The sequence below is a fragment of the Schistocerca serialis genome, chromosome 3, assembly GCF_023864345.2.
Source record: "Schistocerca serialis cubense isolate TAMUIC-IGC-003099 chromosome 3, iqSchSeri2.2, whole genome shotgun sequence".
In the NCBI taxonomy this organism is placed as follows: Eukaryota; Metazoa; Arthropoda; class Insecta; order Orthoptera; family Acrididae; genus Schistocerca; species Schistocerca serialis.
Genome location: NC_064640.1, coordinates 11,316,201 through 11,341,416, shown reverse-complemented (window position 1 = coordinate 11,341,416; position 25,216 = coordinate 11,316,201). Strand labels below are relative to the sequence as shown.

Sequence of the window (25,216 nt, the reverse complement as noted above, 5' to 3'; positions counted from 1 at the left end):
TTGTTCAACCACAAGACAATCAGTACCCACTGAAACCCACACTACCTTTCCCCTATCTGCCATTATTTTATCCTGCGTATCAATCGTTAATGAACCCGTGTGCAGTTTACTTTGCATGATCTTCATGACATGTGAGCCTTGTGACATGGCTTCTGTTGCAACTGTATCATCCAAGTGGTACAAAGTTTAACTGAGCTCAACTGAGTGCTGCCAAAGATCAATCCTTGCATGATGTTTGTCGAGAAAATCTAATTTGAGAATCACTGAATATCCTTCACCCACAAATGGCAAAACTTCCATATCCTCTGTAAACTTAATTTCTCCAGTTATAAACTCAAGTATAGTTGTACCCAATGACTCAACACTACTATCACGAACCCAACATAATTTATAACGTGGTGGCCCAAGTCTCTTCCTGCTCACCAGGTCCAGACTGATATTGAGCTCATCTGCCCTTGTGTTCACAAGAAACATTTGTTCTACACCATTTGCTAAGCTCATTAAGGAGCATTCCATTTTTGCGCCAACTTGTGCAGTGTTGAAATCTATTGGGACTGCTTTCCAATGGTCAAAGCATTCCTGTCTGAGTTTACGGATGCTTGTCCAGACAGAGCTTCCTATTCTTCCTCTTCCGATAATCACTCTCTGTGGCCCACGTCCCCACATGAGTAACACTGTGACTGCTTTCAGTGTTCCTGCATATGGCCCTTACGCCCACCCTATAGCATTTGACCTCCAAAGCAAATACACTATGATCTACCTGTTGCTTTATGATAAGGTTTATTTCCTCCAGCTGTGCCACAATTCTAAGAACTGCTGTTAAATCACTTGGATTCTCAGTATGAACTATTCATGAAATTTCTGCAGGAATTCTTGTGTAAAAAAATGCATGGCACTCTGTTTTCCACTGCCTGCAGTAATGCCTTATTGGCCTCCACATTCTGGGGAAGCATGTAGGCCTGAGCATTCACTTTACAAATCGTGTCTGAAAATACTTCCACTGACTCATTATGCTTGAAAGTCAAAGTACTGAGCATCTCGGAAACAGTGTGCTATTTTGTTTTTGGTAAAAGTGGTGTAGTCCAGTGACCAACTGCTAAATGTAGGGTGTATACGACTCGAGACATCCGGGAGATCCGGGGAAAACCGGGGAATTTCTTAGAATTCTGGGAATTTTTCGTTGTTTTAGTTATCAGTTAAATTTTTGTAATTTTGACTGGTAAGAATCAATACTCTAACAAAGGATATTACTGTATCCTGCTACTGCAGAATAGTACTGCAACAATAACATAACGAGAAAAAATATGAAAATAAAATATAAATTGCAAAGGTAATGTGCCATATACAACAACAAAACACAGTGCTCATACAAGCTGTTTGCCACCAGCAAAATGTGTCAAAGGCCTTAGGAAGACTATGCAATGCTTCATGACAACAAATTGCCTACAATGAGCATGACGTCACAACTGTTTACATTAGATTCGTTTTAGCAGTTACAAGTGGGCTCATGCGCTTGCAAACCTTATTTCACAAAGCGCCTAGCATCCAGCACACATTGGTATGTCGATTACTCATATGATTTTGAAACGCATTCCTGTTGGTTTTTGAACACACTCTGTAAGTTGATTTCTGAATGAATCATAAGTTGATTTCTGAATGAATCATAAGTTGATTTCTGAATGAGTCATAAGTTGATTTCTGAATGAGTCATAAGTTGATTTCTGAATGAATCATAAGTTGATTTCTGAATGAATCATAAGTTGATTTCTGAATGAATCATAAGTTGATTTCTGAATGAATCATAAGTTGATTTCTGAATGAATCATAAGTTGATTTCTGAATGAATCATAAGTTGATTTCTGAATGAATCATAAGTTGATTTTTGAATGCGTGCATAGTGTACGTGATGTCTGTCAGGTGAATCCTCGTCACATCTAGAAATAAACTTTCCTGCAGGCAAAAGGGGACTGGACTACACAAGGTGAGTGGAGTAAATCCGAACGAGTCAATGCCAATCACTGTCTAATTATGTTATTGATTGGGTTTGCGAATGATCAGCGTTCTTATAATTACTAGGGAAATCCATAGTCAGACTACCACAGTGAAACTAAACGACAAACTGAAATAACAGGTAAGAAAGATTATGTATTATCTTCTCGGTTATCCAAGAAAATGAAATTTTGTCAGAAAATTTTTGGCCAGATCGCTACACTAGTAAGGGCCAGTTCTACAGTCCCCGTCTAGCAGCCGCTTAAGTTCTATTCTGGAAGTAGTGCGGAAAGTGGTTTGTACGAAAATAACAAAGCCTAACCAGAGAATAATCAGGGATAACTAAACCAGTGATTCTGACGGGGTTAGTGAAGTTAATTGGCGTATAAGTTTTGCGAAAGGCAGGAATAGTTTCAGACTTAGTCATGACAAAATTGTTTGTTAGAACAAGGAAGGAGAAGAAACAGGGACATCACACAAATTAGGGAAGAATATGATGATTCCAAATTTATATAAAAATCTCGTACTGCTACTTTTCGATCTCGTGCTCGAGAAACTGGAGCATATGAATGAAATGTGAAACTATTTTCTAACATAAAGCTTTTTATTTGCAGTAGGCCTAATAGGCATTTTATGTTGGTCTTCGTGAATTATATTCTGTTGTGTTATACCATTTGTACCAAAACAGTCTTGTTTATTTGGTGTGTGTTAAAATTTCTGCAGTGTTCGAAAGAAAGGCCTATTTTGTTTTATCAAGCAGACAGTGACAAAATAGACGTAATCAGATTGAGAAACCACACCAGTCTTGGGTACTATTCGTATTAACAGCTTACGCAGTATCAGCAACAATATTTCGATTTTTCGTGTAGCAAAACATTTGACGAACTTTGATGAGGCAATAGATTCTTCTGCAGATAGGAAAGCGCGCCATGTAAAGCTGTAGCAGGATTAGAGAGAAAACAATGCTAGGAGCAAAGGATTGAAGAAATGTGTACTGTCTTGCTTGTCTCTTGTCTTTACTGGTTTTATGTATCCTATATTTAATTTTATGCCACCCAAAACAGAAAGTTATTAGCTAACAGGCAATAAAGAGTGCAAATTTTCTGCAGAGTTCTGGAAATAATCCCATCCAGTATTAATTGAGAATTTTTTTAAAAGAGGGTCAGGATGTCAAACCGGGCAATTGGTAGCAAGAGAAGCACCACGGGACATTTTAATTTACCATGTCCTGATTATAGTTTGATGGCATCCAGTACAAAATATACATGTTTGAATTCCACGGAGCGAAATACAGTTACATGCGATAGAAGAATGTTGTGTGGAGAGTGGTGGCACTGCACTCTGGCACACTTAAGACCAAATAATGTGTCTTACATTTCCTCGAACATATATGTTTTATGTATCAGACTCTTCAGAAAGATGTGTGCTACAAAATGTACATATTTTTGAAAATTTGATTTTTTTAAATTTTTGACATTGTACCTCAAACGCTCGAGGGAGGGTGGCATTATCTTAGTATTGCTCCGGTTTGGAAATACCATAGATCTGGGGCTGATGCGCAGAGCAGCCTGAGAGTGGGGAAGTGTGTAGTCTCCACGTGACCCATGTTTACATTTAGTGATTTTTGCTGTTTCTTCTTCATTTACTGCTCTTACGTCAAATGAAAACAAAATTGATTTCTGTGGCCGGGAGCTATCAAGTCAATTAAAATACATTCACACAATTACGGAAGGCTAATATATGTTATTAGTTAAGATTTTATTTTATTTCCACTTTTCTGACAGATATGCACTAATCATCTTGTAGAACAAGGCAGTCAATGTGTTTGAAATGAAGTGTTTAGTTCCATACTATTGGCTAATTTCAACTGCTTGCTGCAGTTCAGGTGCACGTTTTCATCTTCTAACACGTATGGCATTATGCCACAATAAAGAATCAAAAATTAGGCAATACAGTACTGGTATTCCAAGAAAATTTACATCTCGAAACCCATACTGAAAAGCTTAATATCAGGTCGAGGCCTGCTTCATTGGGAATCTGGATATAGGAATGTGCTCTTTAAGTATGCACTTTAAATGTGCCATTTTAGTACGGTTCACAAAATTCCGATGCTGTTTGAGTATCCTCTTATGTCTCTTTACTTTTATGACATAATGTAAGATCTTTAATGTTTTACACGGACGTACATACGGGCTTCCTGTGTCATAGGAGCTGGCAAAGCACGGTGGCACCTGTTATCTGGCGCTCTCTGATGACTACTGAAATGACCCTATTTCTAACAGGTTGCGGGAAAATATTGTGAATGGTGGTTTGAAAAGCATTACTTTCAAAGTAAATTTCCTTTTACACAAGTTCAACTATGTGCGAGAATATACGATGAATTTCTTAAATCACAGAGCATTTGATGACGAGCCATTTAGAATTATTTCGAGCCTAGAAGATCAGACATTTGTGTCGTTATTATGAGCAAATTGATGTAGTGCTACGGGAAGCGCTCTCCCCTATGCAGTAGCTAATTTATTTGTGGAAAACTTTGAGGACAAGTCACTGGACTCGGCTATAAATTTTCCTGGCAAATTTGAGAGATCTATCTTAAAGTGTACCACGCGCAAAAAAGATCAACATTATATGTGAAAACTTAGCTTCTCTTGCAGCTTATTAACCTTAGAGACCAATATTATATGTGAAAGCTTTGCTTTTCTTGTAGCAACACATGTAGTTAATTTAAATTATTAACTTTTTGTTTATGTGTCCGCACTACTTAACTGTGATGTTGCTGTTAGCTGACAACATTACATATCCTGGGGTCTGAATAAGTGCTGTCATTGGCTGGCGAGATCACGTGACATGAGCTATGACTGGCTTACAAAAGCACATCAAAATCTTGATTACAATGGTTTAGAAAGTAACATGCAGTGTTTGGTGGAATTCGAATTTATACTTTCGTAATAGGAAAATATGCAGCGAAAAATCTTTCCAAAAGGGGTTTTCTTTCCCGAGTTTCGTTTTCTAAAGTGCCAGGAAATTCTATGTTCATGTATAAAAACATAACCATTCAAAAGGATTGATAAGTTTTACAGTTCCGAGGGAAAATATACCGTCACTTAATAACACAGAAAAAGTGTTTTCATCTGGGAGAAAGTGTATTTTTAACCGGGAAATCCTGGAAAAATCCGGAATTTTTTTTCCCTTGTCCTCGTATACACCCTGTAAATGGCACTGCTTTACTAAGGGTCTCATGGTATACAACATATGTGTTCGCTACCCCTCTTCAACACAAGTTAGCCACATGAAAGGTTACCTCATCTGACCATCCACTCAGTGCAGCAGTAGCTGCAACATCATTAATGGAAACCAACCCATCTCCCATTGTTTTACCCGAAAAGGTATTGATAAGTGCAGCTACTGCTGAATCAAAAGGGAATGAGGCTACCCCAACTTTGCCATATTTTCCCAGTCTCGGACTGTGAGTGAACCTGATTGGCTTCCAAAGCTTTATATCTATGGAGGTGTTACTCATGCTCCTGCTTTTGGCAAAAATGTTCCTGAATTAACACCCACACTTACACCTGTAGATGGCTAGGAGTCCGTAAGAGCTCAATTCCCCCAGTTAGATCATAGACAGCTTACAGTCCATCAGCCAGTCTCTCAGAGGGTGAAGGCTGGCTGGACCCCAGCTCCCCACATCGCCGAAACTTCCCCCAAGTCCCAGAGCAACAGGTGTGGTGTGTCTCGTGCCAGAGTGCTGAGTTAATGAGTGGCATATTGCCAACCAATTTCCATCACCAAAGCCGGGTCATGGTTTCTCTGAAACTAAGACCGCCTTTCTCTCCAGTTCAAGATGCCGACAGAATGGCGGCATAACAGAGTGCTTTGAGTCCTTAAGCATGATTATTTATACCCTTATAGCTATGTTTCTGATGTAGTCCTTCTGGAGAGGGGCAAGTAAGTATGCTTCATCGAACTTGGCCTGTCAGCTTATCCTAGCATGCTGTGGCCTTAGCAAGGGTTGCTAGGCCCAATTAAATTTGCAAGATGTGATTTTCTCGGTGGCACGCAGGTGTCCGACCTACAAAATATTACTTCGCACTTGGTCACACTGCGTTAGCTGTTCCAAGAACTTGACTGTTGACCAGTATCGCAAACTCCTGTCTGTCCGAAGTGTTTGTCGTAATGTCAACAATACCATTCAGTGGCTTACTTGATTAGTACATCTGCTGGGCTGGCCTCTACTGCTTGTCTGCCTGTAGGAGTAAAACTTTTAGAAAAATTCACAATTTGGGTGCCAAACTCTCTTGAAGCACAAAATGTTCATGAGAAACAATGCAGTGACTGAGGGAAATCTTAGAGACTGGACTCAACGAATTGCAAGTGAGGTGAACACAGCTGATTTCCAGGTTTCTTCAATCTGATTAAGCAGGTTCAAGGAATCTTACATAATAGGCAGTCACAAAATTATGAGGATCACTTAAAGTATATGAGTAAGCGAATTGCCATTAATAGGTAGTTGTTGTTGTTGTTGTTGTTGTTGTTGTTGTCGTCGTCTTCAGTCCTGAGACTGGTTTGATGCAGCACTCCATGCTACTCTATCCTGTGCAAGCTTCTTCATCTCCCAGTACCTACTGCAGCCTACGTGCTTCTGAATCTGCTTAGTGTATTCATCTCTTGGTCTCCCTCTACGATTTTGACCCTCCACGCTGTCCTGCATTACTAAATTGGTGATCCCTTGATGCCTCAGAATATGTCCTACCAACCGGTCCCTTTTTCTAGTCGAGTTGTGCCACAAACTCCTCTTCCCCCCAATTCTATTCAATACCTCCTCATTAGTTATGTGATCTACCCATCTGATCTTCAGCATTCTTCTGTAGCAACACATTTCGAAAGCTTCTATTCTCTTCTTGTCCAAACTATTTATCGTCCATGTTTCACTTCCATACATGGCTACACTCCATACAAATACTTTCAGGAACGACTTCCTGACACTTAACTCAATACTTGATGTTAACAAATTTCTCTTCCTCAGAAACGCTTTCCTTGCCATTGCCAGTCTACATTTTATATCCACTCTAATTTGACCATCATACTGTAGAGTACTGTAGAGAAATCCATAGCTGACATGAAGATGAAGCTTGCTGTTATCCCTGCAGCTGCTGTATGTAACACTGATCAGTCAGGTTCTTTCAGATTATTTGGTCATTGGTAATTAGTGTTCTGATTTTAAATCTCCTCCTGATTTGTAATGAGAAACCAGCAAAAAGCATCAGCTGACATGTGCGAAAAGTTTTGGACTACTGCTAAGGAAAGCTAGAGCTACAGTTCAATTTTAAGTGCTCAGCCTCCTCACAGATTCCTCCTTCCCCACGCCTTTTTTCTTATTTTGCACAAAAAAAGTGCTCACCAAGCAAAATAGTCCTCCTGAATATCAAAGTTTTGCATCGTGGCTCTGAGGGTACTGATCCCCCATCATACTTGTTGCAGAAGCAACGAAAAAAGCATGCCAAATTTAAAAGAACTCAAAATCCCCAAGATCGGCAAAGTTTTAGAGAAGTTCGAAATATGGCGCGTACTTCAATGCGAGATTCATTTAATAATTTCCAGAATGAAATTCTGTCTCGAAATCTGGCAGAAAACCCAAAGAGATTCTAGTCATACATAAAGCACATGAGTGGCAAGACGCAATCAATACCTTCACTGCGCGATAACAATGTTGAGGCCACTGATGACAGTGCCACTGAAGCAGAGTCATTAAACACAATTTTCTGAAACTCCTTCACCAAAGAAGATGACGTAAATATTCCTGAATTCCAATCAAGAACAACTGCCAAGATGAGAAACATAGAAGTAGATATCCTCCGAGTAACGAAGCAGCTTAAATCGCTTAGTAAAGGCAAGGCCTCTGGTCCAGATTGTATACCTGTCAGGTTACTCTCAGAGTATGCTGATAAAATAGCTCCATATTTAGCAGATATACACAACCACTCGCTCACAGAAAGATCTGTACCTAAAGATTGGAAAATTGCTCAAGTCACACCAATACCCAAAAAGGGAAGTACTAGTAATCCTCTGAATTACAGGCCTATATCACTAACGTCGATTTGCAGTAGGGTTTTGGAAAATATACTGTATTCGAACATTATGAACTACCTCAAAGAAAACGATTTGAAAGTATCATTCTTGAGAAACACAACTGGCTCTTTATACTCATGAAGTAATCAGTGCTATCGACAAGGGATGTCAAATTGATTCCTTATTTTTAGATTTCCAGGAAGCTTTAGACACCGTTCCTCACAAGCGTCTTCTAACCAAACTGCGTGCCTACGGAGTATTGCCTCAGTTGTGCGACTGGATTCATGATTTTTTGTCAGAAAGGTCACAGTTCATAGTAATGGGTGGAAAGTCATCTAGTAAAACAGAAGTAATATCCGGCGTTCCCCAAGAAAGTGCTATAGGCCCTCTATTGTTCCTGATCTATATTAACGACATAGGAGACAATCTTAGTAGCCGTCTTAAATCGTTTGCACATGATGCTGTAATTTACCGTCTTGTAAAGTCATCAGATGATCAAAACTACTTGCAAAATGATTTAGATAAGATATCTGTATGGTGCAAAAAGTGGCAATTGACCCTGAATAAAGAAAAGTGCGACGTTATTCACATGGATACTAAAAGAAATCAGCTAAATTTTGATTAAGCGATAAGTCACACAAATCTGAAGGCTGAAAATTCAACTAAATACTTAGGTATTACAGTTACAGATAACCAAAATTGGAACGATCACACAGATAATATTGTGGGTAGAGCAAACCAAACACTGTGATTCATTGGCAGAACGCTTAGAAGGTGCAACAGGTCTACTAAAGAGACTACTTACACCACGCTTGTCTGCCCTATTCTGGAGTATTGCTGTGCGGTGTGTGATCCGCATCAGGTGGGACTGATGGATGACATAAAAAAAGGACAAAGAAGGGCAGCTCGTTTTGTATTATCGCGAAATAGGGGAGAAAGTGTCACAAACGTGATACGTGAATTGGACTAGCAATCATTTAAACAAAGGCGTTTTTCGTTGCGACGGGATCTTCTCATGAAATTTCAGTCACCAGTTTTCTCCTCCAATTGCGAAAAAATTCTGTTGGCTCCCACCTACATAGGGAGAAATGATTATCACGATAAAATAAGAGAAATCAGGGCTTGCGCAGAAAAATTTAAGTGCTTGTTTTTCCTGCGTGCCGTTTGAGAGTGGAACGGTAGACAGACAGCTTGAAGGTGGTTCATTTAACCCTCTGCCAGTCACTTCATTGTGAATAACAGAGTAATCACGTAGATGTAGATGTAATTCCACAGGCATCTCAAGAGGATTAGTCAGTATTCAGGTATATGACAGGAATGATAAGTCAAAGCAAAAAAGTCTAGGAATCATGTGCCCAAAAATGCATACTATAAGATGTGAGAACTTACTCATGTTTGATACTGTGAAACATGTCTCTTCTTCTGAGCAAGTGCTCATAGTGTTTTAGAGCACATGTTTACTAGGCAACTGTTTCTTGTTTTCATCCATACTGCCTCCTCCAAAAATATCGAAAGCAAAGATTTTGCAGTAGAAGAGATATGCTACACAGTATTGAAGATAGTGTCCATAACTCTTAAGATATGCATGTTCACTAGACATTTTTGATTCAGATAATCATTAGTGTCGTATCTCACAATATTTATCAGTGTAAACGCTTGTTCACAAATACAAGCAACTGGCAGTGTACACTGGCAAAGCGCCTGTCAATGCTCGTCTACTTGGTGTTCATTTCCTTGAAGTGCTTAAAATTAATGTATGTGCCCTTGGATTTTTGCACAGTGTAGTGCTGCTGCTGCTGCTTCTGCTTCTCATTCGCCAATTCACACGCTAAGCAAGGAGGACTGTACAAACTGCTGTTATAATCAGTTCTTTGTACAGCAAAAATGAGTAACTTCAACAAAGTACTTGCAGTATGTCTTAGCTGCTAAAATTTTGGTAGTGCATTTCTTCTGGTATGTTCTTCATGCATAAAAAATTTCAGGGTAGGTAGTGATGTCGCATTTGACAGTTTCCTTGTTGTACCGAAGGACAGTGCTGTAAAAGTGTATGAATACAGGATAGAGAAGATAAAGTGCACAATGGATATGGGAAGTATTATGTATTTAGACTTTAAAGACTATAAAGTTGATATGTGTATTGCTCAAGTGAGTATCCAACTTCCATTACATTTGATAATGCATAGTGTCCTATATTATTATGATTGTGCAATACATTATAAGCTAATTTCATTGCTCTCTTTCCTCCATAGTGGACTGTATTAAATAAATTGAATTATGTGTAATGTAAGACAGTATCATAGTACAGTACAACGGTTGGTTGTTTCAGAATTGTGCTAAGCGAGCAGGCACCCTTGTGACTGGTGGCCACACTGGAATTAATCCTTGGTGTATTATCGGAGGCGTTGCAACAAGTGTTTGTACTCAAGATGAATTTGTTATGTGCGTATTGAAGTGTCTGTCTTAATTTTAAACACAGTTGTTAGTAAAACAATTTACATTAGCCTAGTAGATTTTGTTGTTGTTTTTCATATTATTCTTTACTTTATTCCTGTTTGATACTGGGGTGCTGTTGGTTTAGTATTTTTGTTCTTTCACATTTAAGAAAGGGTAAGCAACTGACAGTAATGGAAATTCCTGAACAGAAACTAGAAAAAAATGTAGAAAAACTACCACCCACCTGAAGATGATTTACCTATGTACACCTAAAGATCAGAAAATTGCATTAGCTTTTGAACTTTTACTCCTAATAAACCTCTGTGTTGATGTTGAAGAGAACTGTATAATATTGGTCCTGGTTAGATCTTAATTGTGTGGCTCAAACATCGGCATAATTGTTTGACGTCTAATTCAGCTGGTAGTTAAACTGCATATTTTCATCAGTAGTTGTGTAAAACTGATTTGTCTGTTATTAATCCATAGCCTTGTTCAAGGTGTGGCATGGACTGGGATATGGTAGTGTGTTCGTATCAAAATCTAGTGGACTTTTGTGGTATTTTAAATGTGCCCATGCGCTTCCACACATCTGTGGTACAATGATTTACTTTTCATCTTCCCTCTCTTTGGTTAACATTAACATACAGGGTTTTTGTGGTTTTGCTTTTGTTCCTTGCATGGAAATGTCAAGTGTAAAACAAACACACACACACACACACACACACACACACACACACACGCGCGCACTCACGAGATTCCTTGTATCAGTGTGAAAAAGTCTGTATCAAAATTGTATCGCATGTGTATTTTCATTAGAAAATGGATATCAAAGAAAGGTAGTTTGGCAGCAGTATAATCACTTGTATGACAAGTATCTTCATTCAGTAATGTCTAGGATTGCTGCACAGTTACTGTAGTGGGTAGTGTTTTACAATAGAAAACACTAATTTGAGAATTCAGACAGGGTCTAGATGCTGTATACAAAACACATGTAATTATGTAATACTATCACAGAATGTATAATACAGTGGTTTTTATCATTCATCTTTTAAAGACTTGTTTGAGCTTTAGATGTTTACTCTATTTTATTCCATGAACTAAATCCTTATGTGCCCTCTGGTCCATTGAAATGATGTCACCGATAGTGTATTTAAAGCATTACAGGTGGTCCCTCTGAACTACATTTATGTATTTTTGACATCCCCATGTTGATAGTCTTTGTAATCATTTCCGCCCTACAACAGATAATTTATTTTTAACTGACTATTCCTGTTCATGAATATTTTTGATGTATCTGACCAATGATTATTATTATGTTCAGTGTTAAAAAAACTGTAACTGGATGATTGTACTTTTTAAGAAACAGTGTATACTACAGTATTTTTGGGTAGATCAAAACTAGAGAATAAAAAAAAAAGCATCTAGACCCAGAATCAAACTTAGTTACTCCAATGGGAAATTTTACCATCTGCACTTACTGCACAACACAGCTATCGAGGACTAAATGTTGTACTACTACTTGTACTTGTGATTACAGTGTTCCCAAATTGTCTTTGACATCCATTTCTAACAAAAATATGAACAGGATGAATTTTGGTAGCTAGAGGATTACAACACAACTACAGCCTAGGATTATTTTAATTTTATCTTTCTGTGGGTGTCTTGTCCATAAATGTAGGGTTCTCTAATTCGCAACAAACTGAATATTATTTGTATGACATCATACGATGGCCACACTAATATTCACTGCTGCAAGAGGCACGTCAAGGGAGAATTTGAAGGAAAAAATAATAATTTACATCATTTTACTGCAGACTTCAGAACACAGTATAGCCCCAGTTAACCCAACTAAAGGGGGAAGCCATTTTGGATAACAGTTTCTTCAATTAAGTCATGAACATCAAATATCTACTACAGTATTTGGTACTGTAATAACAGTATGCATTTTTGAAAAGTTTTGAAGGTCAATGTCTTGTACTGTAATAACAGTATGCATTTTTGAAAAGTTTTGAAGGTCAATGTCTTCAAAAATTTCTTTGTAGGCTACACTTATTTTCTTTATTAAAGATAAAATTACATTTTTGTAATTACAGTACATTAATATACATTGAACTGTACTTAATACTTTGTATCATAGTAAAAATATACACATGCAATGTAAATAAACAATCTCTTGAATGCACTATTGTTGGCAGTGTAGCTTTGCCTAGACTGGTAAGTTGATGGATCGGGAAGCAATTCAAGATCAGGCATTGACCACTCCGTACTAACCACAGTCCAGCAAGTTCTCATCTTCAATTATTTCTAACAGTACAGTTCTTTTAAATTTTTGGAGGTTCAGTTGAACAGAGTTTAGTTAACTCAGTTTTACTGTATTTTGAGAACAGAAGTAGCTTGACCTGAAACAGTTCTTTCTTAACAATAAAAGGATATTCTTAGGAGTGGCAGGGGGAGTTGATTTTTTTTAGTGAAGATAATGAACTGATTATTCCTAGAGAATTTTGCTAAGAAATACAGAAATGTTAAGCAACACTCAGTTGATAAAAAATATTTCATTGGTGAAATCTACTGTATAAATAGGACAGTAACAACTGTGAAATCCTTCTTTCCACGAACAATACGAGACTGGAATAGAAGGGAGAACCGATAGAGGTACTCAAGGTACCCTCCGCCATGCACCGTCAGGTGCCTTGTGGAGTATGGATGTAGATGTAGAAATGCTGCGTTGACAGAAATAATTGTAGCATATGGTGCATGTGTTCTTCAATCTTTTGGTAGTGTGTACCCTTTCTACAAGTTGGTAGCTGTGTGGAGATATTTCAGTCTTAAGTAAATTTGGTAATGAAATGTTTACACTGGAAGTTTTTGCAGGAAAATAGCAAATGTTTGGTTTCTTCAGGTGTGTTAATGTTTAACATTCCTATATGTGAATAATAATCTGGAGAAGGTTAATCAGGCAGTTTGGAATATCAATATTATTTAAATTTTTAAGAAAAATGTATTCCTGAAAATCTTGTTAGAGCTCAAATAAAATATGAAAATTACTACCGTTCAGATGAGAGGTGAAGGGTACATTTGGTGTATGAAATCTTTGTCTGAATTCCTTGCCTGTGTGTCAGTTACTACCTTGTGCAGGTGAACACTCAAGTAGCAAACCACTAGTCATTACATGCCTTCACAGCTTAAATTCTGACATTGTGTTGCTTCTACTTTCTTGGAAAAACTTGTCTTGTAATTCATGGTGTATAACAAGTAGCTGTTATTTGCTGTTGTTTGGAATTTGTTCATCAGAAGTGATTCATGTGCCAATACCATTATTAGTAACTAATGTGCACAAGAGTTTTTTTTAAATAAACATATTTCCACTACTGGTCTTAAAGTCATCAGTAATCATTCTGATTTTTGAACACGTCCACGACTTAGACCTTCCAAGTCAATCAGTTTGTTAACTGATTTACCTCGACAAACAGTTGTTTGCAACATAAAGAAAGTAATGGATCATACAGGGTGTTTCAAAAATGACCGGTATATTTGAAACGGCAATAAAAACTAAATGAGCAGCAATAGAAATACACCGTTTGTTGCAATATGCTTGGGACAACAGTACATTTTCAGGCAGACAAACTTTCGAAATTACAGTAGTTACAATTTTTCAGCAACAGATGGCGCTGCGGTCTGGGAAACTCTATAGTACGATATTTTCCACATATCCACCATGCGTAGCAATAATATGGCGTAGTCTCTGAATGAAATTACCCAAAACCTTTGACAACGTGTCTGGCGGAATGGCGTCACATGCAGATGAGATGTACTGCTTCAGCTGTTCAATTGTTTCTGGATTCTGGTGGTACACCTGGTCTTTCAAGTGTCCCCACAGAAAGAAGTCACAGGGGTTCATGTCTGGCGAATAGGGAGGCCAATCCACGCCGCCTCCTGTATTTTCGGATAGCCCAAAGCAATCACACGATCATCGAAATATTCATTCAGGAAATTAAAGACGTCGGCCGTGCAATGTGGCTGGGCACCATCTTGCTTAAACCACGAGGTGTTCGCAGTGTCGTCTAAGGCAGTTTGTACCGCCACAAATTCACGAAGAATGTCCAGATAGCGTGATGCAGTAATCGTTTCGGATCTGAAAAATGGGCCAATGATTCCTTTGGAAGAAATGGCGGCCCAGACCAGTACTTTTTGAGGATGCAGGGACGATGGGACTGCAACATGGGGCTTTTTGGTTCCCCATATCCGCCAGTTCTGTTTATTGACGAAGCCGTCCAGGTAAAAATAAGCTTTGTCAGTAAACCAAATGCTGCCCACATGCATATCGCCGTCATCAATCCTGTGTACTATATCGTTAGCGAATGTCTCTCGTGCAGCAATGGTAGCGGCGCTGAGGGGTTGCCGCATTTGAATTTTGTATGGATAGAGGTGTAAACTCTGGCGCATGAGACGATACGTGGACGTTGGCGTCATTTGGACCGCAGCTGCAACACGGCGAACAGAAACCCAAGGCCGCTGTTGGATCACCTGCTGCACTAGCTGCGCGTTGCCCTCTGTGGTTGCCGTACGCGGTCGCCCTACCTTTCCAGCACGTTCATCCGTCATGTTCCCAGTCCGTTGAAATTTTTCAAACAGATCGTTTATTGTATCGCTTTTCGGTCCTTTGGTTACATTAAACCTCCGTTGAAAACTTCGTCTTGTTGCAACAACACTGTGTTCTAGGTGGTGGAATTCCAACACCAGAAAAATCCTCTGTTCTAAGGAATAAACCATGTTGTCTACAGCACACTTGCACGTTGTGAACAGCACACGCTTACAGCAGAAAGACGACGTACAGAATGGCGCACCCACAGACTGCGTTGTCTTCTATATCTTTCACATCACTTGCAGCGCCATCTGTTGTTGAAAATTGTAACTACTGTAATTTCGAAAGTTTGTCCGCCTGAAAATGTACTGTTGTCCCAAGCATATTGCAACAAACGGTGTATTTCTATCGCTGCTCGTTTAGTTTTTATTGCCGTTTCAAATATACCGGCCATTTTTGAAACACCCTGTAGTTAAGTAAGTTCACTGAAAAATTGGACTATTCAATGAATTGCTTCACCATTATGAAACGTAGTTTTCACACAGTTAAAATTGTTAGTTTTTCCATGTTTGAAGAGCACTGCTGCTCAGCAGCTGTGTACTGAATTAATGAATAACTGCTCCAGTTAGTAGTGGTTAAAATAATCCTGGATCGTCTGTTGTCTGTCTATCTGTATGTTTTATGATACTGCACATTTCGTTTTGTAAGCATTGAACTGAATACATAAAACAATATGGCAGCTTTCATAACTGTCCACTTCAAGCATATTTCTTTTCAGGCCGAATGAAGCTAAGCCTGGGGATGTGTTGGTCTTGACAAAGCCACTGGGCACGCAAGTGGCTGTTGTATGCCATTCCTGGCTTAATGACGACAACCGTTGGGCGAAACTTGAACCAGTAATTACGATAGATGCTATGCAGGGTGCTTATAATCAAGCAGTTGATTTTATGTCTCGCCTTAACAAGACAGGTAAATGTGGTCCCTTCATTTTAGTCAGTGCCATTGTAATGTACAATATTTTGTGTGTTGTAGCTGAAGTCAGTCAAGTCCAGTGGCATATTGGTAGGGTCCTGTGATGTAGTCAGTTCCTTAGGTGTATATTTGAGGCTATGTATGCTATCATGGGTATTACTTTTTAATATTATTATGCAAAAGAAGGTGAGTATAAAACTAAATAAGAAAATGTAACAGCTCTTTTCTTGCGGGTCAAAAGCATCTCTCATACTTCAGTTGTATCAGGGCTAAGGTAATTAATCACTTTCATAGACCAGTATTGGCAATCCTCAGATTGTAATTTTTTCAGTTTGTTCATTAATGTCCTCACATACAGATTATGGGATTAATATTTTCCCCTTTCCAAAACCCCTCTGAAACACCTGTTATTTGGAAAGTGCTAGTCCTTGCTGTTTGATTCCAGTTTCTACACTCAAATGATTTTCAATTGATCTAACAATAATATAACTGAGCGTTTTTATTCTTGTTGAGGTCCATTAGAGACTACATCAGGTAACTATAAGCAGGGTGTATATACCCTGGGAAATCCACAGGACCGAGCGAGGTGGCACAGTGGTAGCACACTGGACTCGCATTCGGGAGGACGACGGTTCAATCCCGCGTCCAGTCATCCTGATTTAGATTTTCCGTGATTTCCCTAAATCGCTCCAGGCAAATGCTGGGATGGTTCCTTTGAAAGGGCACGGCCGACTTCCTTCGCCATCCTTCCCTAATCCGATGAGACCGATGACCTCGCTGTTTGGTCTCTTCCCCCAAATAAACCCCCCCCCCCCCCAAATCCACAGAAATTTTATCATCCGGGAGAAATCTGGGAAAAACCTGGGAATTTTCTAGAATTCCAGAAATTTTTCATTGTTTTAGTTTGCAATTTTTTAAAAAAATTTTGACTGGTGAGAACTGACACTCTAACAAAGAATTTTACTTTAGCCAGCTACTGCAGCTTTAGTTGCAAAAAATGTGCCATTTAGAACAACAAAACACAGTACACACACGTGCCGGCCGATAGCAAAATGTGTCAAAGACTGGAGGGTGGAGACTATGCAATACTTCATAACAAAAAAACAACTTTTGATGAGCATGACATAATTGTTTGTTTCTAACAGGTCACGAGAAGTAGTGTGAATGGTGGTTTGAGAAGTGTTACTTTCAAAGTAAGTTTCCCTTTACACAAGAGGAATTATGTTGTGTGTGATGAGAATGTGTGATGAATTTCGTAAGTCATGGAGTTCCTGACTCTCATTCAAAACTTAACACTTTCAGGACCAGCCACTTAGAAAAATTTCTGGCCCAGAAGACAAGTCATTTATGTCATTATTTAAAATTTTATTGTGTTTGTTGTGTTTTGGAGACTAACATGCACTAAAAAAAAAAAATACCAACATTTTATTGAAAATGTAACTTATCTTGTAGCTATACTGTATGTATATGAATTTAAACCATTAACTTTTGCTATTTGTGTGTTTGAGCTACTTAAGTCACGTTGCTATTGGCTGACACATCATCAAGTGTCCTACGCTTAAAATATCTGCTGTCGTTGGCTGGCCAGCTCACGTGATGGGAGCTATGATTGGCTGACAAAATTGCATCACAATCTCTATTTCAGTGCTTTGGAAGCTACCTTGCTGTATTTCCTGAAATCTGTATTTATACTTTTGTAATACTAAAATATGCAGTATATATGTTGTCAAGCATCAAGTATCTTCCCAAAATCTGTTGGTTTTTGCTGGGTTTCATTACCTAAAGTGCTGGGAAGTTCTGCACCAGTGTACGAAACCTTTATCATTCAAGGGGATTTTGACATGTTTTACACCTCGGAAGGAAAGTATGTTGTCACGTAACATGGAAAAAATGTATTTTCTCATGTGGTATGTTATATTTTCACTGGGATAAACTGCATTTTTAACTGGGAAAAATTCAGGATTTTTTTTCTTCTTGACTGCACACACACATACAGTGATAAGGCATTTGTGGAAGCCTTTTTGGCAGCCCAAACGAATTTAACGTTTCATCTGGTTGCCTGCATTCTCTCCTGTGTCCAGCTGCTGTTCTGCATTTTCTCTTTGTGGAAGCCTGCAACATTGTTGGTCAGTGGTTTGTGCTTGGATCAATTAAGGATGTCTTACTGATTCAGTCCAATATTATTGAGGTCCTTCCTTACTTAACTAAAACATGTGTTGGAGACTTAAGGTTTCTTGTCCAATGTATCTACTTGTTAGTTGCATTGTATCCATCCTGAACAGATGTCCGTAGAACTTTATTTCCTTATTAACGCTTATTGGCTATTCAACATCCATGTGTATTTAGTTTTCAAATGATCTTGCACTCAAATTTCTTAGCTTTTCACAGCCAGCCAGCCAGCCTGCCCTGTCATTCTGAGGCATCCACTTACATATAGATATGCTGTTTTGATCATTGTGTTACAGTGCCTGAATTTAGCTTTCCTTGGTGCTGCCTTTGTCTTGTATAATATGCGTGTCCTGTGAAAAGCAATAACCATTTTCTGTCTCCTGCTGTCATTAACTTCTTTCTGACTAATTTTCATCTGCACTATTTCACCGAGATGTCTGACACTTCCCACTTTCTTTTTGATTGTACTCTGTTGACAGGTGATGAGGCGCTGTTAGGCTGTTGGTTATGTACTTTGTTTCGTTGGAGATTTTTGTGTCCTCTACCAATTCTATCAAAGTGTAAAACAATGTTTTTTGGTCGACAATATCATAGGCTTTCTTGTGATGATGACCATTACCAGATCTTTAGAGATGTAATTTTCTAATCCCTTTTCAGTCTCCAGACGTGTTTGTCACAGGACCTTCCTTTCCTGAAACCAACTTGATGATCTACTTACTCCACCAGCCAAGACTGCAGTGCTTTAGAGGATATCGTCTACATTTTAGATGTGATAGAAATACTATGTTAATTGTTGGTGTCAGTTCTATCTCCAATTTCATATAGAAGGTGAATAAGCACTGTTTTACATTTGCCAGGTATCACTCAAGTTTCCCATATCATTCCCATCTCTTTGACTTAGGGCATTAGTGGTGATAATTTTTCATTATTTCCACTGTGACCGTCTTCCCCAGTGGTTTAGTTCTGCAATTATCGTCCTGCACCCTGGAACTATTCTCAGACATTTGTCTCTGATGTCTTCGCAGTTGCGCAGTTTATCTAAGTAGTTGGCTTGGATCACTCGGTTGTCTTTATTGTTCACTGCCAGTTTATCATCATTGCTCATGAAATTCAAACTTAGTGGTTGATAGCTATTTACCTGCTTCTAGAAGGTTCTGTGAAAGTTCTTGCTGTTGTTCCTTTTGAATTCCGACTGAGTAATGTAGGATTATTTTGTGACTTTGTTCCACATAGCTCCTTTGCTGTCTGGTTCCACATTTCCTTGTACTCTGAAAGTTTATCTTCTGTTTTGTCAAAGTACTGTTCTTTGTGCTAACTATGTTATTAAATAAAGAAAAAAAATTCCCCAATAAGTGTTTAAAGTGCAGGAAAATGTTAGCACATTGAATGAAATAGGTATGGGAATTAGTGTATTTGTTTTTTGCCACTCTGGAGTATTATAATCAGCTAGTTATACTTCAGGTATATCTCCACTATGTTTATTCTGTAACATTAGTCCAAAACTATATCATTGTCGTAAACAGTTGCAAGCAGTACTGTCACTGCACATTTGCCATGTTAAAAGTCCGCATACAAAAAAGTGTTTTACACCCAGAGGACAAGATAGCATTAAATAATTACTTTTCTCTATACAGTAACGGGCCAAGCCAGTCATCAACACGTTGAGTCCCAAGTCCGAGCACAGGTCATGTTGCAGGAACACTGGGAGCATTGCATGCTTGAGCTCTGCTCATTCTTCTGCATTCACACGGTTCTCATTCTGATCGCGGTTTCTCTTCAGGTTTGGAGCACTGTGAACTGGCCTTTGCATGGTGCTGCTGTCATACGAATGTTTCTAAAACTATTTTGGCATTCTCAAGTACAACCCTCACTTGCCCTGCACTGATGTGTGGCTCCGTACTTTTCACAGGTTTCTTGTTGTGCTAGCAGAGCGTATTCTGGTAAACATGTCAAAAGTTTTTAACTAATGCTAATATAGGGAATATTTTGAATCAACCAGTTGAGACCTCTAGTTCCAAAAAGTTTTTGAAACTGAATACAATTATCTAAAAAAAAAAGTCAGTTCAATGTTCCATTATTCTACATTATTTTGCTTGAGAAATCTACTATGTAAGTTATATTCCATTGTGTTTTCAGACATTATTCCACCTTAAACAGTGCACAATACACTTTCACCTCCTAATGGTCAAGGTAGCATTTCATTAGAGCCATCTTGTATAAGAGACGTAGTGCTGCAAAGTTTTCAGAAGTGGAATTAGGATGAATTACATTAGACGAGCAACCTTCATTGCCCAAACTCAAAGAAAAACGTTGATCTGTTGCAGGAGTGGATGACAGCAGCAGCCCTTTCAATATTTTTTCCTGAATCAAGGATTAAGCACATAAAGGCAGAAATTAACAAGTATACAAAATCAATTTCAGATAACATAAGATCAAATAGTGTGAAATCCACAGGCATATGGAACACATGGGCTGGGCTAAAACTTCATGAAATGTATTTATTCTTTGCTGTTATAATCCATATGTGCCTAGTAAAGACTGTGTGTTGACTGGTATACAAATAACTTAGTTTACACACCATTAGAAATAGATTTTCCACTATTCACTCTTGCTTGCATTTGAATGACAATGCCTCGTACATGTGAAGAAACGAGCCTGGCCATGATGCCATGCATAAAAACATTTACTTTCACAGTTTTCAGCATTTATTTTCACCTGAGGAAAATTTTACCATTGATGAAGGCATGTGTGAATTCAGGGGAAGAGATATTTTCTGTGTCTTTATAAAGACGCATCTGACAACTATGGTATCAAGCTGTTTACCCTATGCAATTCGAAGACAAGATGTGTTTGATGTACTGGGAGTTCGCACAGATAAAGGGCAGGAAGACAATTCAGTCACCACTGTTTTTCAGAGACTTTGGTCTGGCTAACTCAACAAGTGAAGACCATTTATGTGAACAGATGTTACAGTTCACCAGCTGTTTCAATTTTCTGTGGGAGAATGAGACCAAGGCTGTGCGAATGTGCATACCAAATTGTAGAGGGCTTCCTAAACAAGGTGCACTTAACAGAAAGCTAAAGAAAGATGACTATATTTATGAGGAAGAAACATTTATTGACTCTGAAGGGGAGGGTCTCAGGAATTGCTCTGTGTTTGTCAAGTCTTCACAAGGTGACGAAAACAGAAGTAGAGGTTTGCAGCAATACAGGGATGACAAAGAAGATAAAACCCTATGCATTTCTAGACCACAATCTCAATAAGACTGGTGTACACAGGAATGGACAATTCATATCTAACAAGCCTTTCAAGAGACGGCAAATGAAATAGTGGAAGAAACTTTTTTGCCACCTTTATAAAAAGGCAGATGTACTGAAAAACAAGAAATAATCAGAACAAAGCCTGTCATGTGGCAAATTTTCTTCTTCAGTTAGATGAGGAGATTTGAAGAAAGGGAGTACACATCAACGTACTGCTACTCCCCAAAATGTGTGTAGCAATAGACTTCTAGGATGGCATTTTGCTGACAGATTTCTGCCCCCAGAAAAGAAGACATGTTCTACAAGAGTGTGCACAGAAAAAACTGTGCAGTGGAAAATCTACACGTCTACATGACTGCTCTGCAATTCACAATTGAGTGCCAGGCAGCGAAGTCCCTGAACCACTTTCAGACTATCTCTCTACTTTTCCACTCTCTAACAGCACATGGGAGAAACGAACACTAAAATATTTCTGTGCAAGCTCTGATTTCTGTTATTTTATTATGATGATTGTTTCTCCCAATGTATGTTGATGACAATAAAATATTTTTACATTGAGGTGGGAAAATTTGATTGAAATTTTGTGAGGATCTCACTGCAATGAAAATGTCTTTGTTTTAATGATTGCCACCCCAACTTGCTTATCGTACCTATGACACTATCTCCTCCCTTTTTGATAATGCAAAAGAGCTGCCCTTCTTTGGACTTTCTCGATGTGCTCCATCAATCCTGTCTGGTAAGGATCCCATTCAGCACAGTAGCACTCGTAGCAGAGGCCAGACAAGTGTAGTGTAGGCAATCTCTTTAGTATATCTGTTGCATCTGCTAAGTGTTCTGCCAGTAAAACACAGTCTTTGGTTTACCTTCCCAACAACATTATCTATGTGATCATTTCAATTTAAGTTGTTCGTAATTGTAATTCCTGGGTATTTAATGAAACTGACAGCATTTAGATTTGTGTGATTTATCATGTAACAAAAATCAAATGGATTTCTTTTCGTACTCATGTGGATGACATCACACTTTCCCTTATTTAGAGACAATTGCCATGTTTTGCAACATACGAATATTGTGTTGAAGTCATTTTGCAATTGGTTTTGAACTTCTGATGACTGCTAGATGGTAAATGACAGCCTCATCTGCAATCAGTCTGAGGCTGCCTAGATTCTCCTAAATCGCATATATAGATTAGGAAGAACAGAAGGCCTTTAACATTTACTTCGAGAACACTGGCTATCATTTCTGTTTTACTCAGTGACATTCTATGGATTACTGCAATCAGTGACCTTCCTGACAGGAAACCATGAATTTAGTTGAACAACTGAGATGGTATTCCATAGGCACACAATAAGATTAGAAGTGTCTTGAGAGAAACGATGTTAAGTCTTCTAGAAATATGGAATAAATTACAGATCCTCTGTCGATAACACTCATTACTTCGTGTGAAAAAAAGTTGTGTTTCACAAGAAAAATATTTTCTGCATTCATGCTGAAAGTGGCAGTATAACATTTTCTTCAATGTAATTCTTAATGTTCGAACTCAGCATATGCCACAAAACCCTACTGCAAATTGACACCAGTGATATTGTTATGTAAGGGCATTTGTCCACGAGAATAATTTCTGCTGGACCTGCATTTCTGTTGGGCAGTAAAAAAAAAAAAAATCAGTGGTCTTGTTGATGGAGATGGTATGCATGCCAGAAGTAGTGCAGTCGAGCCCTGTGGAAGGGAGCAGTAGGATGGATAATATGGGTGTTAGCACTTTAGTTTCACACTGCTATTTTTATTACAAGAAACAGTGTCAATATAGCAAGTACTGGGTGCAGACTGATTTAAATTTGCTGCATTCAGTATGCTGTATGAAAAATTGAGAGGACGATAGAAAGCATGTTAATTTTTTTGGAATGTCAAAAACATCATTTGACAAATTCTCAATTTTACGACCTCATTTCCAACATGAAGATACCAACAAGCGAAACTGCATTTCTCCTCCTGAAATGCTTGCAGTGACATTGAGGCGAGTACACAATAAAGTGAAATTTACTAATTAGGAAATACTTATTTTCTGTGCAAAAATGAACTCCGCAATTTACAAAAACTGGTTTTAAATCAAGTCAGAAGTCACTGAATAAAGTTATCGTACTTATATTAAGATGAAATATCGCTGTTCGTTTTTCCAAAAATCAAAAGTCGCTGTAACATTAGGCAATGTCGAGGCAGGACTTGTATACAGTTCTGAATAGGTGTCTCTATTGGATGCAGTTAAAACTTGAGTGTTCGGCAAGAGTGTACACTGAGTAGCTATGTTGATTAGGTCATGATGATTGATGGTCATGCGATACATGATTCCAGAAAACGTTGGGAGATTCCTGATGCATTCTTCTGTTTTGACATAACTCTCTTAACAAGTTTCATGACTTTGTGTTGGAAATCTATGATATCTTCTTCATTAAATTTGTCCACAATTGGTAGAATCCATTTAAGTGAAGAAATTCTTCTACTTTGACTGTGCTCACTAGATGCATCGATGATGGTCAACATTTTCCTGTTCAGTTCATTTGTAGCTCTCCTGTTTTTCTATGGGTTAACTCTGTTGGTGACAATGTTTTTCAGTGTGCGTGTCAGCAGGGCTTACGTTGTCACTATCATCAGGCTTATTACAAGCAGTGTCTAGTCTATCTGCTGTTATTAATAGAAATTGTAGTTTGTTAAAAAAATACGTATTTCCACATCTTGTTTGCTGCAGAACCACTGTTATTGCATTCCTTTAATTTCATGTGGCATTCATTGAATTATCTCTGATATTGGCTCTTTTCTTTTTAATGCCATCTTTAGCGAAAAGAAGAGAAAACCTGAATAGAATCAAAACCATATTGTTTGTCTTATTTCAGGACCTTGTACCAAGAAACTCTTTCACAGATTGCCATTACCATTCATTTGGGAATAAAAACCATTAGTAGAATTGCACATAAGGTTTGCATGAAGATGTGATTGTCATTTAGGGATGGGGGTGTTACTGGATCAGTATAGCTTGTCAGTTTGAAATTCAGGAAATTTTCCAAACTGGATAGGGGCCACTCGTGGTACACATATAAGGGTTATGAAATCAGAAAAAGAAGTTCAATGTTTTTTTCAGTTACGAAAGATACTATTTGTTAGTTCTGATGGCAGTAGGGAATGCAAATTATAATTTTAATTTTGTGGCTGTTGGAGCTTATGCTAAATCGTGTGACTTAAGTACATTGAAAAAAACATCTTTATGGAAATGATTACTGTGAACTCATTGAATCTACCTCCTCCCAAATATTCTGTGGAAGTTGCGTTATGTACGTGAAGGAGATGAAGCATTTGCAATGAATAACAATTTACTATGTCCCTGTGGTGGCTGAGAACTTGACCTCAATAATCATATTTTTAACTATAGCTAAAGTAAAGCAAGATAATTTCAGAGTGTGCATTCAGTATAATGGCCAATAAATGGAGGATTTTTTACCAACCTTTAAATGTCTCCACAGAATTTGTGACTGGCATAGTGAAGGTGTGTACTGTTCTACAGAGATTCATCAAAAAAGGACGAGTTAATGCAATGTGTTGATACGACTATATATGTGGGCTTGACACTGAGAGAACGGCCACATTCACAAGCAGTATGAGGTGGTGTGTCAGTGAATGCTCTCAGAAATAAGTTCGCCAACTACTTTGTTTCTGAATTGGGGAAAATTTCATGGCAGAAAAAGCTCGTGT

At 38.3% G+C, this 25,216-nt stretch overlaps 1 protein-coding gene across 1 annotated transcript in view; it reads left to right on the top strand.

The window, feature by feature from the left end:
- Nucleotides 1–25,216, top strand: part of LOC126469669 (selenide, water dikinase 1-like) — a 166,144-nt gene that overhangs the window by 94,553 nt on the left and 46,375 nt on the right. Inside the window, exons 4-5 of the mRNA XM_050096818.1 lie at nucleotides 10,382–10,494; nucleotides 15,849–16,039. Of these exons, the coding sequence (XP_049952775.1) occupies nucleotides 10,382–10,494; nucleotides 15,849–16,039 (304 nt within the window). The remainder of the gene's footprint in view (nucleotides 1–10,381; nucleotides 10,495–15,848; nucleotides 16,040–25,216) is intronic.